Here is a 19,002-nt window from a genome sequence, read left to right on the forward strand (position 1 = left end):
TGGATGAAAATGAGGCATTCAGAAAGAAAATTATACAAACACTCAACTTTGGTCACTTGTTCAGATAGTCATCAGTCTTCAATTTCAGTTGATAAATATCTTACTAAATCTGCTTCGCTTGACTAATCAGTATTTTCTATGTTAGCTCTATGACTTTAACTCTTAAGTTTTTCAAAGGCAATTGTGAATGAATATAAAATTTTTTCTCATGGCTCTCATCAGAGCTCACTCTTATCTTAAAATTATTTGTTAAGCTCTATGAGCAATAAAAATTATGTGACTAATGGTATAACAGATATATTTCAACTCCCTGAGGTATGAATAGAAGAGAAACTCTTCTATACTCTGGAGATGAAAAAGCACAATGAACCCAGGATTCAAATCCTGATGCAAACCTCAACTATAAGTAAATTAACAAAAAACCTGTAGTCTCATAGTAAATCACCAAACATAGAGTACTGTTCTGCTATATATTTTATAGAAAGTATTAGGCTTATTTGGAAATTCAGAAATACCTCTATTCTTTTGTTCCATAGCCAGCTGCTTCTCGAGTGTTTCCCTCAGTTCTCTTTCCCTTAAAAAATCCATCTTCAGCTCTGTTTTTTCCAGTTGGACTTGTTTTTCTTGAGCTCTGGCATTATCTATGGCAACTTTCAAGAGCCCCTGTACAAAGAAGGCATTCAGAATTGTGATATTTTGGTGCAAAGCACATTTCATTATTACTTAAAAACATTTTTAAAAAAGAACCAACTTATCAAATTCTTTCATTCCTGTTTATTCACTCCGTATTCACTAGGACAAGCACTTCAACTAAAGCACAAAATTTCTAAATCTAATTTAACTCTCGTAGGAAGACAGATATTTTTGCCAGGCAGGTTCAATAGCTTCTAATTAGGATATCTAGATCTAAAGCTAAATGAGGGCAGCACATAAGCATGCTAAAAAATAAGAACCAGGAAAAAGAAGAACCGAGAAGAAAATTCTACTGGAGCTCTTACATAAGTGATAACCTGATATGGTTTATATAATCCCAAAGGATCCTGGCAAGACCCACGTATCTCTTGGAGCTCAGTCTCCACCAGTCCCTACTGAGATCACACTGGACACAATGCTCATCTTTCCATTTCTCAAGAAAATCGACTTCTGCACCAGAGATTTTCTTTTTCCATTCTCCTTAATGCTTTTCCTCCCAATTTTTGTGTGGCTCATGCCCTAACTTCATTTCACCTTTGTTCAGTCACCACTCAACAAAGGTCTTTTCTGGTGCACCTGGGAGGCTTAGTCGGTTGAGCGTCTACCTTAGGCTAGGGTCATGATCCTGGGGTCCTGGGATCGAGACTCGTGTCGGCCTCCCTGCTCAGTGGGGGAGTCTGCTTCTTCCTCTGCCCTGTTTATGTGTTCTGTCTTTCACTCACTCTCTCAGATAAATAAATAAAATCTTTAAAAAAAAAAAATAAGAAGAAGAAGAAAGGCCTTTTTTTTTTTTTTACCACACTATCTGCAATAGCCTTCTGTTATTCCCTGCTTAGAATTCTTCCTATCATTTATTATCATGTAATATTGTCATTCATGTATTCATGTATTTTTTTAATCACTTTATGCAGGGTCTTCTGCACTAAATGTAAACTCTCTGAGGTAGGGACATTTTCTCTCATATGGTCCTTTGTCCCGTGGAGTCCAGAGAGTGCCTACATAGAGTAGATTCTAAAAATTTGTTGACTAGAAATTACAGTACTGGTATATTTTTCTTGAGGTATATAATATATGCAAGGGATCCCAAACTTAGTGTGTTAATAGTGTGTTATTTTTAAAAAGTAATTTAAAATGGTTATAATAAATTGAGAATAACTTTTAGGGGACTATTTGACAGTATATCTCAAGAATATATGGTAAAATAAAGTTGATTTATATAATACGTAATAGAAACTCTTGTATAAGACGTATACATGTATGTTGATTTACTCTTGGCTAATCAAAGAATTTTGTAATATTCTGAGATTCTTGAAAATGAGATTATAAGAACATGTAAGACACAGAACAAGTATTCTTCACATGTTTTCTCCTAAAATCCTTTAGAAAATCATTACTAAAAATTAGAGCTAAAATTTCTATCCTTATCAACTCAGCAACACAAAATGCCTTTTTGAAGTAGGAGATATTTTGCCTTGGTCTGCGAACATCAGAGACTAAAATTTATTTTCTTTCTTTCTTTCTTTCTTTCTTTCTTTCTTTCTTTCTTTCTTCCTTTTCTTAAAGATTTTATTTATTTGAGAGAGAGAGAGCACATGCAGGGGAGAGACCCAGGAAGAGGCCCAGGGTAAGGGAGAGAGAATCTCAAGCAGACTCCACACTGAGTGCAGATCATGAACTGAACTGAAATCAAAAGTCGGATGCTTAATAGACTGAGCCACCCAGGTGCCCCACGGAGACTAAAATTTTCAACTGAAATTATAAATGAAGTGGAAGTGGGGCCATTTATAGATATACTCTAGGATACGAGCCCTCTTGCAGGAGACAACATAAGCAGTCTGAACTGGGAATTTCTACTCTGGCTTAACTTGTTAGCTTGACAGAGGTGTCCCTTTAGATCGGCTCACCTATGTAACATTATCATAAGCCATTTAATCTCTTTTCAAGCACATATAAATTATTTCATGTTTGTTATACCTGACCCTGAACTTCCTGGTATAATTCTTGTGATATGAAACGAGCTGGAGGGTTTCTACATGGTTGTTTGCCCCTCCCTACTCTTTTGTTTTTAACAATAAAACATAGCTGCTAAGGAAACTGCCATCTTAACTCAATTCAGCAACATTCCTGTGTATGTTTCTTCTTCATCAGGAACAAACAATTAGTAACAAATGAAAGAGATCATTACATCAAGTGCCCTTTTAGATCACCCCAATTAAAACTTTAGTTTAGCTGTATTTTAATTCTAAGATACCAAATTCTAATTTTCTGCTCTGATTGCTCTTGTTGACTTATCTTTGAAAGATGTACTCTCTGTGCAATGTCTAGAGATTATTTAGCAAGATGCCAATGTTGGCACCACTTAATGTGTTGATTGGTTGTATTATCAGTAGCTGTTTAAAATAAATTACTATTAAACTATTATTGTCCTTGGCTGACAAAACACAATATTTTGGTGTTCTTTAAATATGAAACAATCATTATGAATAAACATGTTGAATAATGTTAAACTGCATCTCTAATTTGTGTAATTTTATATTAATATTTGTTGTAATGTATGAAGTTGCTAAGAGCATTTATGTTTACTGTTTTCTTTTGTTACAGTTGCTGCTAATGTCCCTAATGGTAATGCATTACCTATTCCTGCTGATTATGTCTGAAAAATACTAGCTTTAAGATCCAATACCCTCCAGGGACTCCTTATAAGCTATATAAAATTAAGTTTCATTTTTAGACTTTAAATCAGTGCATATCAGTAGGAGTCCAGTGTGAACAAAAATCTGCACTAGAGCCAAACTGATACATATGCAAAAATATGTTATTGCCTGTGACAGCTTTGCTGCAAAAAATACAGAAAAACCGATTAAATTTCAGTGCAGCAGGGGGCTGGGAAAAGCAAGAGCAAGTAGTGTTCGAAACGTCCACAAATCATTAGGACACCATTTTAACCATCAGTGATAATAGTACTTTCAGATTTGTGTAACTTCTGTAAATTTTCCAGGTAGATCATATGCAAAGGTCACACTAAATGCTGAGTCTCATGTGGACATGCAGTATTAGGCAAAATTCTGCAATGACAATTCTGTGATGATGAATTACAGCAAAAGACACAAGGTTTAAAACATGAATTTTTCTCCAGGGGGAGGTCAGTTACGATGTTTGACAATGACAATTCCGAAGAAATGCGTTTTAAGCTTACTCTGTGGCATAGCAATAAGAGCCAATGGTTGGTTGGCCTCAAATTTCTCTCCCATAGGTGAGGCATAATTGTGGTCATATACACAAATGTTTTCATTTTCTAAAATGATCTACCTTGTAAATTAGATTATTTTAAGCATTTCCCAAAGAACCAGTCTATACATATTTCTTTTCAGAAGGGCATTGTAATTGATTTAACAAGTTTTCAACTAACTTCTATAGCCTAGATAGTGCAAATATCTTCTCACATAAGAGACGTTAAAGTAATACTGATAACGAAGGCAAACATTTCTTAATTTACTAGTTGGATCCTAGAGGAAAAGTTTATTTGGCCATGTTTGGTTTTTATACAAAAACTTTTCAGAATCATATGGTAACTGAAGTTCTTTGAGTGTCACTGGAATTGATGTGACAAAATTCTGCTCAAGAATGCATTACTTTTAATGAGTAAATATCTAAGTTGAAGGGGATTTCAGTCATTTGCTCATTCCGATTAAAACCTTTGAAAGCTGAAAAGAAAAAAAAAAAAATGGTTCAGAATGATCTGATGACTAGCTCAAAATCCCAAACTAGTAAATTGACTAAGCTTAGGTGAGAGTTACCAAGCTTATTTACGTTTTTTCTTTTAATGTTTCTTTCCAGGATGAGAAGCAATGGTGTCCCTGGAAACCAGGAACTTTTATGGAGAAACAAATGTATGCTAGAGCAGCATCAATTAATGCATGTTCACAGGAGGCCTTATAACAAAAGATACAAGGATTCTTAGTTTAATGCTATGACTCTTGTTCTCAAAAATCGGTCAATAATAAATACTCCCTCAAAAGCACTTCCAGATATAAAACCCATCTTGTGATTCATAGGATCATGTATGGTGATATAGCAACATGGGCTCTGTAATTATCCTACCTATGTTTAAATCCAGACTCCACCACCATTGTATGACCTTGATCATACAATACTCCATTTGACTCGTCTGGAAAATGTGGATGATCATGAAATCCACTGTATAGGATTATGAAGATGATACAATGTAATATCACACAGAATTAGCATAGAGATGGACTGTAGATATTGTGGTTTATAATGAGAAACATATTTGGGGAAGCGCCTGGCTGGCTCAGGTGGTTAAGTGTCTACCTTCAGCTCAGGTCATGATTCCAGGGTCCTGGGTTCCACACAGGCTCCCTGCTCAGAGGGGACTCTTGTTTCTCCCTCTCTCTCTGTCCTCCCCCCTATTTATGTGCTTGCTCTCTAGCTCTTGCTCTCTCCCAAATAAATAATATTTTTAAAAAAGAAAGAAAGAAAGGAAAGAAGAAAGAAACATACATATTTAGTCTTCATCCCATTTGGGCACAAAAATCCTACAATGGGTGGAATTTCCTAACTGATAAGAATGAACTGATGAGGGGCGCCTGGGTGGCTCAGTGGGTTAAGCCGCTGCCTTCGGCTCAGGTCATGATCTCAGAGTCCTGGGATCGAGTCCCGCATCGGGCTCTCTGCTCAGCAGGGAGCCTGCTTCCCCCTCTCTCTCTGCCTGCCTCTCTGCCTACTTGTGATTTCTCTCTGTCAAATAAATAAATAAAATCTTTAAAAAAAAAAAAAAGAATGAACTGATGAAATGGCTGTCTTTTGTTATTCATAAACCCCACCCCAACTACACGTAAGTTTTTTTAATAAGGTGACTTTTGGAAAGCCCTAGAAATGGGGGCTGGTTGTCAGGGAAACCAAATCCGTGATTGGAGGGTTGAAACTTTCATCCCCCACTCCCCTGACCTCTGGGAGGACAGAGGGGTTGAGGTTGAATTAATCACCAACTATGGGTGGTTTAATCAACCATATCTAAATGAAACCTCTAGGAAAACTCAAAGGGGCAGAGTTCAAAGGGTTTCTGGTTTGGTCATCCCGTGGAAGTACTTGGGAGGTCATGTGCTCAGAGAAGACACGAGAGCTCTTCACCCCTTCCCACATACCTTGCCGTATGCATACCTTCCATCTGACTGTTCCTGAGTTATATCCCTTGAAAATAAACTGGTAACCTAGCAAGTACAATGTTTTCCTAAGTTCTGTGAGCTGCTCTAATAAATTAACTGAACCCAAGGAGGGGGTGATGGGAACCTCTGATCAATAGCCAGTTGGGGGGCGCCTGGGTGGCTCAGTGGGTTAAAGCCTCTGCCTTCGGCTCAGGTCATGATCCCAGGGTCCTGGGCTGGGATCTCTGCTCAGAGGGGAGCCTGCTTCCCCCACTTCTCTCTCTCTCTCTGCCTGCCTCTCTGCCTACTTGTGATCTCTGTCTGTCAAATAAATATATAAAATCTTAAAAAAAAAATAGCCAGTTGGTCAGGAGCACAGACTGCAACCTGGATTTGCAACTGGCATCTGACATCTGGGTAAGTGGCAATCTTGTAGGACTGAACTCATACCCTGTGCGAGCTGAGGCTATCTCCAGGTAGACAGTGTCAGAACTGAGTTAAATTGTAGGGAATCCAGCCAGTGTTGCAGAACTGCTTGGTGTGGAAACAACTACCAGACATTTGGTGAGAAATGTAAGAACGGAAGTGATGTGGCTGAAGTGAAGTCAGTTAAGAAGTGAAGTGATGTTTCTACTGAGAGTAGAAGACACACACAGGAGTACTTTTCCTATATAATGATACAGGAAGATTGTTCCATAAATATTAGTTTTTACTATTATCATTATTATTATTGAAACGGTATACAATATACATTAGTGAGTATGGTATATAATTCAGACTTTTAAAAGATTAATGCTATTCTCTTTACCAGAGTAAACTGTGTTTTTAGAATATTAGACATATTTCACTGTTTGTTTGTTTGTTAATGAGCTTTTTTCACAAGTTGGTAATGAGAAAAAAAAACACTTAGAATATCTAAGTATGATTAAACATAAAAAGATATAATGTAACATCAATATATCTGATCTTAGTCTACCCATATTTTGAAGTCAATATCCTATTTTGTTGTTGATCTTTTTGAAAGTTTCCTCCGGAGTATTTTGTCTAACTCTGTTATAATTAAAATGATGTATGAAAAATGCAAATACAAAACTATTAACTTCTTTTAAATGTATAAAATATAATATCATCGGCCGTAAGATTGAAATGTCAAGATTGGAAGATGCATAAGCCGAATATGTTGGTCTTAACAGTAAGTCAGATTCTTCTTCATTTTCTTTTGTCAAACACAGAAATTAGAGAATACTTCATAAGTACCATAGTTGTATTATGTGCATTTATTAGACCATAGTGATTCAATATGTGACTTGCCATATACTGTGCTTTTAACAATTCTTATCCTTTTAGGTCTTCCTTTATTTCTTTAATTCCTCCAGAGAGACAAATCATAGTGAACCAAACTGTCATCATATACCCCCTACAGCATATATGTTCAATGTTAACCTCATTTATAACTAATTTTTATATTCTCTGCCTTATTTTACCTTTCTTTTTTTATTTATTTACCTATTCCTATTTTAATATTTGTAAGTCATTTTAATTAATTCTTATAATAAGACAAACAATGTAAACTATTTGTTCCCAATCCTGTGCACAAACAGATTGTAGCTCTGATTTATAGCATGAAAGCTCAGATTAAGAAAAGAGAGTAAAATCCTTCTTTAAGTGTGTTTTTTAATTGGGTATTCAAGGTTTGAAGGGGTCACATTTAGTAAATTGACACTAAAATTCTAGTATCCTCCCCTAAAATTTCACAGGGAGTTCTCCATGGACATGTTTGAATAAGGAAGGCATAATAAAAGATTGCCCACATTGAGAAAAACAAAATTCCACATAAAACAAAGTTTTTAAAAAATCCTAAAAAGGAAAACCTGGAATGAATCCATATCACTCACTAAAGTGAAATTATTATACTATATATATATATATATATTTAGTATGTATAGTATATATGGTATATTTAAAATACTAGTATGTAGTCTTTTTCTACAGGTCCTCCTTGAAAACAGAAAGAAAAAAAATTTATGAAAATTCAATATTGATATGTCATGGCAGGGACAACTGTACCAACCATTACCAATTTTAAAATTGAGATTTATCAAATTATAGAGTATCAGAAGATTAAATTATTTAATATTGGAACAATAAACACTTAAACATGTTTTAAAGGGCTTTTGGTCATTAATTATAAGAAAAAAGAGACATCTAAACATTAAATTTAAATATGACCCAATGTCTTTGATTTAATTAAAATAGTAAGAATACATAATAAAGCTTTAATTCCACATATGGTATTGTATGATTTGAAACATGCAAATATTTTTAACTCAAATGTTTTTCATTGCCACCCTAATAAAATAGCTCCAAAAGAAATATGGATCTTTAGATTTACTACACAAAAAGTATGTTACCATTTTGAAATAGAAAGCAGAGAACCCTGTTATATATAATTCAAATTGCAGAGGAAATTGAGGTAGGCAGAATGTAATTACTCAAATTAGAATTTGGGCAGCAAACACATTTATACTGTATGCCCAATAAGCCAGGGTCATGACTACTTAAATATTCTATACCATTCCTAGAATATTACTGTAACTCAATAAATGTGGCAATAATAAAAAAAGCTAGCATTCATAACCTTTTGAAAAATGATGTGAAACCGTTACTAGACATAAATCCCATATATATGTATATGTGTATATGTGTGTACATGTATATATGTGTACATGCATATATGTGTACATGCGTGTATTGTTTATATGGATGTATTCCCATGCATGGAACTCAGTAAGATTTTTAATTTTTATTTCAGCTTATATACACATATATGAATGCACTGAAAGTGACAAGCATAATTTATTCTTAACAAAGTATTCTTACTGTAGGTCTTTCAACTTTGATGAACCCAGATCCCTGTGATTTGAGACTAGCAATAAACAATGTAGTTTGCCTTGACTATTGTCCCATCATCAACTCTTGCTAAAATATGTCCACAAGACTGGTTGGAAGGTCAGGAAGGAGAGTATATTAAGTCTAGAGATACTTTTAATAAGATATTTGTCTAAAATATGTACATTTTTTAAAACTGGGGTTTTCTTTTCTTTTTTCTTCTTTTTTTAAGAAATAATTATAGTTTGAGGTGATGTAGATTCATTTCCGGTGTGTGTGGTAGGGGGGAGGGTGGTGGATAATGCAGCCAAACTGACAGCATCTGACTTAAAATGCCAGAGTCCATGTGTACACCCACTTTTCAGATGGGCAAACGGGGGTATACTGATAAAACCCAGAAATGTTTTCTCCACTGAAACTTAAATTAAATGAACACTTTCCTGCTTAAAGACATTTTAGTTAACGAAGATACATACAACTGGAGAGAGACTTTTAAGTAAACCCTTAGCTTTTTCTTTGCTTCATATGGAGCTAAAAATATAACAAAATTAATTATTTCCTCTTTCAGAGTATAAATTCAGAAATGTTGAGGGATATTTTCTGAAATCATTTAATTTCACAAAAGAGTAATTCATTAAAAATTCTACCACATAAGAAAATAATAATATGGGTCAAATTTAGAAAAAAAAAGTCTATGTTTATTTTTAAATATAATCAATTATTTGGTCTTGATTAAGTTAAGGCTAGATGGATGATTTATTTCAATTACTGAGATATAAAACCTTAAAGTTGAATACAGTTCTGGAGACTCTAATTACATTAGTATTAAAAATGCCACATTAATAGATGAGAAGATATGTTACATTAAAGGCCTTCTGTTATGTCCTTGGAGAGGTAAATAAAATTAATTACATTTCTACTGGGAGAAAGTTTAGTATGGTAGGAAATGTGTACAGAAAAATATCCACTAAGAATTGAGAGCTAGAGTAAAACTTAAAAAAAACAAAAATTAACAGCACAATATCTACAAGTACATTCTTATTATTAGCTACTCCAAATATGGAGAAGTAGATGGCCAAAATCTCCATCTGGGGTCCACATGATCGCTTCATGTGTGGGCAAGAAAATTATACTTTCTTGTATCCCAAACACTCTTATTTTGGCTCCATGCTCTATGTTATTGTTAACTGTAAGTATTTTTGATTCATAATGTACTGTACGTAAAATATACATCCTGAGGACTACATAGGAAATCCGTGGAAAGTTTTGTATAGCTTTTTGAAGTCTATTCTTTGAAGAAATCCTATTAACTGAAACAAACTTATTTATGAAAGAAGGGATTTTTTGGATTCTTTTATATTAGACATATTCTAAGTGACTAAACATATCATTTCCTCACTGGAAGGCCAGCAGTTTAAAAATAACTAAATATTTATTAGAACTGGTGTGCTGTCGTTGAGTAAATCAGACAAACTTAAACAGTTAGATTCCTCCCATCAAGCTGGCAATAAGGAGAACATTAAGGCAGAATGATTTTTCAAATGCCCAGGTCATTTTCATCAAAGCTTTTATTAAGGTTGAATATACATATATCAGTATTTCTAAACCAACTTGATTAGCGTAGCAAGTTTAAAATCTTAAATTGCTGGAAACGGTCCAATGCCATGGTTCAGTCAAACCCATGAACAGATTAAGTTGGAATCGTAGGAATCTGGGAAAAATCTACAGCTGGGTCTTCCACGTGTTTACCTTCCAGATGACAAACAAGGCCTACCTGTATGTTAGTCAGAAGGGTCTCTATGGAAGACAGTCCATCAGGAAACAGGAAAGGAGGTGGAAAACCTGGAGGTAGTGGTTGTCCATGCCCAGTTAGAGAAAGTTTGTCGAGGCTGTCTCTTGCGGTTGGTGTGGAAAGCGGGGTCTCATCTGTATGTGATTGAAACAAAAATATAGAACAAGTTACGCTTGTCTGTTTTTATTAGACCTCAGTAATGGCTTCCCTAGTGGTTTCCAGAACATTTATTGCAAATTGGTTCCTGCTATCAGGAGAAAATGCTTTCTGCTGAATTTTCTTTAATGAAAAAGCTGTGGAGATACAACAAGATAACATTAATGAGTAACTTTATAAGCCTTTTAAATGCAGTCTCTAATGAGACTGAGTTTACAGTGCCATAGAATCTTTTTAAAACAAATATTATCTCACATATAGTTGTGATAATATACTCAGGCTGACTTTATGGGCACCTTCCCAATTATCTCATTTTAGTTTGTTCTATTTGGATTGACAATAGAATATTTCTAGAGCTTCATATAAAAGAAATGCTTTGTATATTAGTATGTTTGTTTCTCAATTAACCCTTCCTTTATATCAATGATTTGTTCAAATATATTCCTAAAGAATCTATAAAAGAATGTACAACTGAAATTTGTCATTTTACAACCAAAAAGAAAAACTGAAATCAAATATTTTCTCCCTAAAGTAAAACTGAATTACTGAATATCATTAAAATTAAAGATCTAATTCTTTGACCCTGAATCCATTTTACCTTCGTACTAAAAAACTAGTTCTTTATACATAAAAAAGGAGTCTAAAGAAAGGGGAATAAAACACAGTTTCCATAACAATATTTAGAAAATCAAATATAAAACCCTCTAAGATAAATTAGTCTTTATTTATTGAATATTTTTCAATATTTTAAGCAACCTTAAGTAATGTCCTGATATGAATTCTTTTTACTTACCCAGTGAAATCTTTTCATTCAGTTCTTTATTATTTAAACATTTTTAGTTTCACTTAAGATAGATACAAGTTATGGTTTAGTTTATTATATCACAGAGAAAATTTTATTCATGGCAGGATTCTCAATTTTATAAATATTTTCATATTTCACCCCAGGAAAATTAATCAGAGCAATGTATTTGCACAGTCCTGATAGTATCTCTCAATTTTGCAAGTGGCTAAAAACTTCAGCTCACTTGCCTTTATGCTTATAATTTGATTCCACTGTTCTCGATCATTCCTTTATTTTTCATTACAACACCTAACCACACAACACGTTTTCCAATTACCTCTCTGTGGGGCAGAAATATTACGGAAGTAGCTACACTTCTCTGTCTCTAACTAATGTCAGAACAAGTTAAATTCATCTCCCTCACTGTTCCACATTTCTAGTTAACAAACCAAAAGGACAGAAAGGCTGGGGAGGAGAGTATGGGACACAAGCCATCTATTAGCTGCCTCTCAATATCACACACCCACTCCTCGGCAGTTTCTCCTTCCACTCCCTTTCCCGTTCACTTACTGACAGGCGATCTGAGGCGGCAGGTACTAGAAGAAGCAACACAGTGAGCAGCTAAAGGAAGACTCACTGTGTCGTTCTTTTTTTTATCACTCTTGTCACCAGGGTTAAAGAGAGACCGCAGTGCAGGGGTAGGGCTCCTGCATGGCTAATGTGATCAAGATGATCTTGGACACCCTTTACCTCGCTGTCATAAATTACTCCTCCAGACCAAGGCTGCTAGTGCTTTCTCATAATAGCTCCAAAAAGGCGCTTGTTAAACATCTATGTGCATGTGAAATTGTTTAAGAATGGAGAGCAATATTTTTCGATCAGCATCACCTTAGCTGTCACATGCTAAAGAAAATGTGGCTTAATAGATCATGGGGATAATAATTGCTTGTCTCTGGAAAAAAGGCATGGAACCAGATGACCACCTGAGTTTGCTTTCAGCTTTAGAGACTGATTTCCACAATCCTTTAAAGAATGTCCAAGAAAAAAGCTCCATATGAATGTGTAGACACACATGCATGTACACGCACACACATTTGATTGTAAGTTCCATCATCCCAATGACGATTTGATTTAACTCCAGTACATTTATGCTTGGCTACGTTTGGCTGTTGTGTGAATTAATTCCTAAAATCACTCATGATACATACATCTACAAAGCCAATATTTACTTTACATAAACAATGTGCTGAGGATAGAACACTGAAAAACACAATCTGCAAGCTTCAAGTAACTTATCTGAACCGGAGTGACTGATCCCAATTGTTAAGCAGTCAATTCCTATAGTTAGGAAAACATCTTGTCTTCCATCATTATCCCATTAGCTACTCCATTCCCCACCCCCCACTCCCCTGGGATTAAAATTGTTCTAGGTATATGTGAGTGTGACTGTGTGTGTATGTGTGTGTGTGTGTGTGATTTTTTTTTTCTGCAGTTGCTTCAATGGAATGCACACCTTGGTCCTCAAGGTTTCAACTATCATTTAGTATAGACTCACATGACTGCATTCATTCACTCATCATTTTATACAGCAGAGATACTGCATGAGGCCACTTTAACTCAACATGTAGCTAAGAAACAATCAAATTTAGGGCACAATGGTGACTAAAGAAATTTTAAAAAGGGGTAATTCTTAAGATCAATATACATTTTTGAAAAGAAGACAAACTAATCAAGATCAAACATACAAAACAAAAATAGTCCTTTGGGCTTCACGACCCTACTAAAAAGTTGTCATCTTCTGGCAATTAACATCATGGAAAGTCTCATTTAGTCTTCTTACAAAGATAGTAAAATTAGGAACATAGTTCTTCCTTTTGAAAGAAAAGTGACCTTTGATATCCTAAATGTTCTATGAAGATTAAAGCAAATGTTTGAGAGGCCAGACAACATGGAAAAGAGTTTTGACATTACATAATCTCCACTGACTTCAAACAATGAATGATGATGAGGCGAAAATTCACAAAACACCTTATTCCAATTTGAAAGATCTGTACATATTTTTTAAGTTTCATCTTTAAAAGAAAGCTTGTCAGATGCCATATTCTCTGGATTATTACAGCACTTGACAACGTCATCTGTTTTTTCTTCTTGAATAGTTTGCTTTCAAATAATTTTAAACTTATGGAAGAGTTGCAAGAATTGTACAAAGAACTTCTCAATACTCATATAGTGGGTTGTCTGGAAGCCCCCAAAAATATATGTCCATGCCTAATTCCTGGAACCTAGTAATGTTAGCTTCCTTGGAAAGAGGGTTTTTATAGATGTGATTAAATTAAACATCTTGAGATGAGATCATCATCTTGGTTCAGGATGAGTGCAAAATCCAGTGACAGGTATCCTTATCAGAGAAAGGTAGAGTGAGACTTGAGGGAGACAGAAGAGATCCACAGTGAAGAGTGGGAGGCAGAGGGGAGATAGAGACAGAGATCAGGATCTCCCAGTCACAGTCCATGCATCCTGCTGATAGCCACCAGATGCTACAAGAGGTAAAGAATGGATTCTTCTTTAGAGCCTCTTGGAGGGAGCTTATCCCTACTAATACCTTGATTTTAGACCTCTGTCTTCCAAGACTCCAGTAAGAAAGTTATTTAAAGCCATCAAGATCATGGCAATTTATTAAAAATCAGCCCTAGAAAACTAATTCAACTCTTTACTTCAATTCACCAATCGTATGCATTTTGCCACGTTTGCTTTTAAATTATTTCTCTCTCCTTCTATTGTTCTGTGTGTGTGTGTGCATATGTTTGAACCATCTTCCCTTTTAATCCTAAAACTTCACTGCATATTTCCTAAGTGTAAGAACACTCTTATATGACCACTGCAAGTATAAGATCAGCAAGAATAACACACACAGAATACTATTGTTTAATTAAGAGTTCGTATTCCAGTTTTATCATGTAAGATATTTTACTGGAAAGAGTTAAATAACTAATATATCTTTTAATGTACTTGACAAGTACTTGGAGAATATTTTCTCTGGGCTTGTGGTAGATATGCAGTAGCCTCTAAGATGGCCTCTGATGATTCCTCCTTCCTATTATTCATATCTTATCTAGAACCTTGCCCTTAGTCTGAGTCAGATCTAACAGAGAAAAACAAATGTGATGGAATGTCACTTCTAAGATTTTGTTATAAAAAGTTTATAATTTCCATTTGTCTCTCTCTCTCTCCCTTTCTCTTGCATTTCTTGTCCTGGGGAAAACCAGCTGTCATGTCATGGGACAGCCCTGTGGAGGTGCACATGACCAGGGACTGAGGCCTTCCAAAAACCAAGGGAGTGGCTTGAAACAGAGTCCCCCTGCCCAGTGGAACCTTTTAACGAGGCTATAGCCTCAGCTGGCAGCAGAACTGAAACCTCATGAGAGATCTTAAACAAGAACCACCCTGCTAAATTGCACCCAGATCCTGATCCACAGAAACTGAGATTTTAAATGTTTGATGGTTGAAACCACTAAATGTTGGTGTGATTTGTTACATGGCTATAGACGATGAAAACAGGACACAACACTTTTTATACTTTGAGATACATAAAGAAAATGTCTTAGTGTCCGGTGAGTATCAGCTACTTTGGACAGGTAACAACTTCTTCGGGCTTCAATTTCCTCAAGTTAAAAAAAAGAAAAAAAAAAAAAAGGCAGGTTGAATGACACAAGCTCTAGTGTCATGCAAATCTAAAGTTTCATGTTCTGTTATTTCTTACTAAAATTCTTAAAACTTAGTTGAGTGGACATTTCACCTATTTTGAATTTTGCCTGTATTGACTGCAAAAGAATGGAGTCACATAAACACAAAATTTCAGAGCAAGCTCTTGATACTTTAGGTTTACAAACTCCATTTTACAAGGATTCTAGAGTTTTCTTGCTTCATTTTATCAAATTAGGAAATGTTCAGCCATTTACAAGACAGGCACTCCCCACACCTGCGATGGCAGATTAGAGGCAGGGAAAGGTGCGTCCTCCTAAAAATAAAGGAAGCACTTTTGAAAGCTGCATTAACTAGGGTACAATTTTTTTTAAGGACTCCATATCCACAGGGGACTAGTAGTTATGCCAGTTCTCAAAGGAGTTCTTGTTATTTTTAAATTTCTAAGAAAGGATGGTTTTTAACTTTCTTGTATTTTAATTTAGTTACAGGGAACCACAGTGGCTTTCTTAAGGAAAATAGAAGCACACACATTACCATCTCACACATGATTTCATCTGTTGACCAGAAAAAATACCAATGACCATTTTTATAATTATATGAGAAATATAATGACAGATATAACACCATACGATCAATTAATATCATTTAGGATATGATGGGTAAGATAAAAATAGAAGATAAGAAAGTGTGTTTAAAAGTCCAAAATCAATAAAGTATGAAAAAATGTTATTTCTTTCTTCTCATCATTTCATCTCATGATTGTCCTCATAGTTTAAGTCACGTATCAATAAATGACTATCAGTAAGATTGATGTCTCTGTAGGACAGCTTTTTTTTCCATCCAATCTTATCACACATAACAATTTAGCAGGATATCCTAAGGAACAATGTTGTTTAAAAAAATAATGGGCCTCTACTTTTAAAATGTTTTCTTTCCTGTTAATAAAATCTAACTCAGTTGTTATTTTCATAACTAATCCCTTTGGGTTTGAATTATATATTCTCTTTCAAGTTCTTGTGTGTGTGTGTGTGTGTCTTTTTGTGTCTGATGTCTTTTATTATACCATAAATTCCAAGTAGAAAAATGTTCACTTTTAGAAAACCATACGTTCCAAGGGAATTCACATTTATTCATTTTGCTGTAAAGTAGATAGCAACATTATTAAAATAAAAAAGTCTCCATATTTAATGTTTACAAGTGATCTGGGATTTTGCATTGCAAATATTATATTATTATACTGGAAAAGTGAAAAAATGTTGACAAAGATTCTAGAAAATGTGGTAATCTCTATGATTAGTGATTTATAAAAATATGAACTCTTCTTTAGCATTTTGATAAATTTCCTTTACAATTATTTAGAAAGTTAAATTTATTGGTGTTTTTGTAAACTCATCAGCCACATTATTCAACTGGAGTACAGGCATGGATAATCTAAAATATTAAGGATTGGTGTTTAAAAGATATTTTGAAACTTATATCCAGACATAAAGTGTAGTCATTTAAATTGAGTTCAACCATATCCTCAATCTTAGTTCATTGCTACTGTAGGACTCTGGCTTTAATCTGGCAATGGAAACTAATAATAAAGTTGAATAATGTGATCCAGAATGTAATCTTAAATTAGAAATGGTCATGTAAATCTTTTTCTTTCTATTTTCATCTTCTCATAAAATAACGAATTCCAAAATATCACATTAAAATTTACTTGCATGAATTTCATGTATCTATTTCAGTTCTTATAAAATATCCAAGGGTATGATAGAATGAGGCTAATTTCCTGTATTTAACTTTAAACCTACTTTTCAAATTCTGGATACAGCTCTGGTAAATTGAAAAGCAAGCCAGGCTAAATTCAGAAAGTGTGAGTTCAAGCCCTGGCTCTAGCAAGTAGTAGCAAATAGTAGAGCAAAAAATCCATCTCTTAGAGTCTATGAGCCTCATGTGATTTATTTACTAAAAAGATGATTACAAACTCAAAGGATTGTACCTTATATCCAATTAGATTGTGTATATGAAAGTGCTTTGTAAAATATAAAATGCTAATAAACTATCAGGAAGTAACAAATAACTAACTGTATTACACATTTCATTTTGTAAACTTGGCTTCAGCGTGCCACAGAGGGAATGCTGGCTGTACCATAAGCTTGAGACCACTGCACTCTTTCTCTCTAATGAGGCTTGTGATGATGAAGTATCGTGCTGATAATGAAATTATTACTATACATTATTACAGTTGCCTTCTACAAACTAACCCTGAATTAGTTCAGCGAACAGTTAAAATTAACTAGGATAGAAATAACTTGAGAAAGGGCAAAAGGATATGAACTAGTTTATCAACTTCTCTTCGGGCAGCAGCACCTAGAGGAAATGGATAAGGTGACTTACACAGAAAGAAAACAGTACAGATCTTGGAGAAATAGACTGTCAGAAGCATAAAAACACTTCTGAGTTTCCTTGGATATACTTGAAGCCGTATCTGGATTTTGAGTTTGGGTGAACGAAGGAAAGGACTTGATATGGAAAGGAGATCCTTGCAAGCGTGTGTTTGGCGGAATGCCATAGGTGTGCCAAGATGTACACCAAAATCACAATCCTGCCTAATTGAGTGCATTTTAAAGGATGTATTGCAACAGATGCAATTATCTTTATCCGTGGTTGTTGCCTTTTGCGTAGTTTACCTTTGGGATGCTGATGGAAGGTGGGGACCACTCCTTAGAGGCAGAAATAGAACAGAGTCTCAGCTCCCTAGCCAGGGTAAGCACTTATTAATGTCTGTTGAAGGAATATGTGAATGAGATGAGTGGAGACAAAAGCTGGAGCAGTTAACAAGGCAAAAATGAGAAGGATGTAGTCTCTTGCTCACCCTGAGGTTACGCCACATCCATGATAGCAAAGCTAAAAATACCTTCTATTGGAAAACCACTCTATTGATTACAAGACAATTTCATAGGCATTATGTTGAGTTAGGAGGAAGCTCTAGGAAGAAGATAAAGAAAAAATGCATACAATATAATCTCAATAAGGTCATGTGCAAAAGACTGATTCCAATAGCACCTAGTGGTTACTTAGGAAAAGAAGAGATTACATTTCTGTGATACATGTTGAGATCAGAGTGAAGAAAAATAAAATTTCATGGCACGGTACATTAGAAATCGGCATGGAATATTGGGAAAGATTTAAACAGGAGGAGGTCCAGGGGTCATATAAGGAAAGTGTGCAGGGATGACCTTTCAAGGAAAGCAGGGATCCTAAGTGCTCTGAAGAAACTTGTAATTTTTTTTAAGATTTTATTTATTTATTTGACAGACAGAGATCACAAGTAGACAGAGAGGCAGGCAAAGAGAGAGGGGGAAGCAGGCTCCCTGCTGAGCAGAGATTCCCGATGCGGGGCTCGATCCCAGGACCCTAAGATCATGACCTGAGCCAAAGGCAGAAACTTTAACCCACTGAGCTACCCAGGTGCCCCGAAACTTTGTATTTTTAAATGGTAAGCTTATTTTCAACCATTCTTCTTAAGACAGTCTTTAATTTCTGGCTATTGTACATTTGTATTTCAAAAATCTATGTATGAAGGAAAGTCTCTACCAAGGTTTCTATTTCCAAACATGGCCTTGACAGCAGCCTCCTCACGGTCGCTGGCACCCGACAAGATGGAAATGAAGGACTCTGAGAGCTATGCTTACATTTTTTATTTCTTCCTACAGCTTGGGATTTCTTAGAAAAAATGGAACAGTACTGAACATTAAACACACACACACACACACACACACACACACACACATTTACCTTTAAAACACTGTCGGTGGCTTTTACCCCTG

General features: G+C 35.1%; 1 protein-coding gene across 1 annotated transcript in view; it reads right to left on the reverse strand.

Moving 5' to 3' along the window:
* The window catches only part of DACH1 (dachshund family transcription factor 1), a 424,345-nt gene that overhangs the window by 37,429 nt on the left and 367,914 nt on the right, over positions 1–19,002 (reverse strand). The window contains exons 7-8 of the mRNA XM_044249859.1: positions 10,522–10,673; positions 516–663 (exon numbers count right to left, since the gene is read on the reverse strand). Of these exons, the coding sequence (XP_044105794.1) occupies positions 516–663; positions 10,522–10,673 (300 nt within the window). The remainder of the gene's footprint in view (positions 1–515; positions 664–10,521; positions 10,674–19,002) is intronic.

The sequence above is a fragment of the Neovison vison genome, chromosome 5 (assembly GCF_020171115.1).
Source record: "Neovison vison isolate M4711 chromosome 5, ASM_NN_V1, whole genome shotgun sequence".
Taxonomy (NCBI): Eukaryota; Metazoa; Chordata; class Mammalia; order Carnivora; family Mustelidae; genus Neogale; species Neogale vison.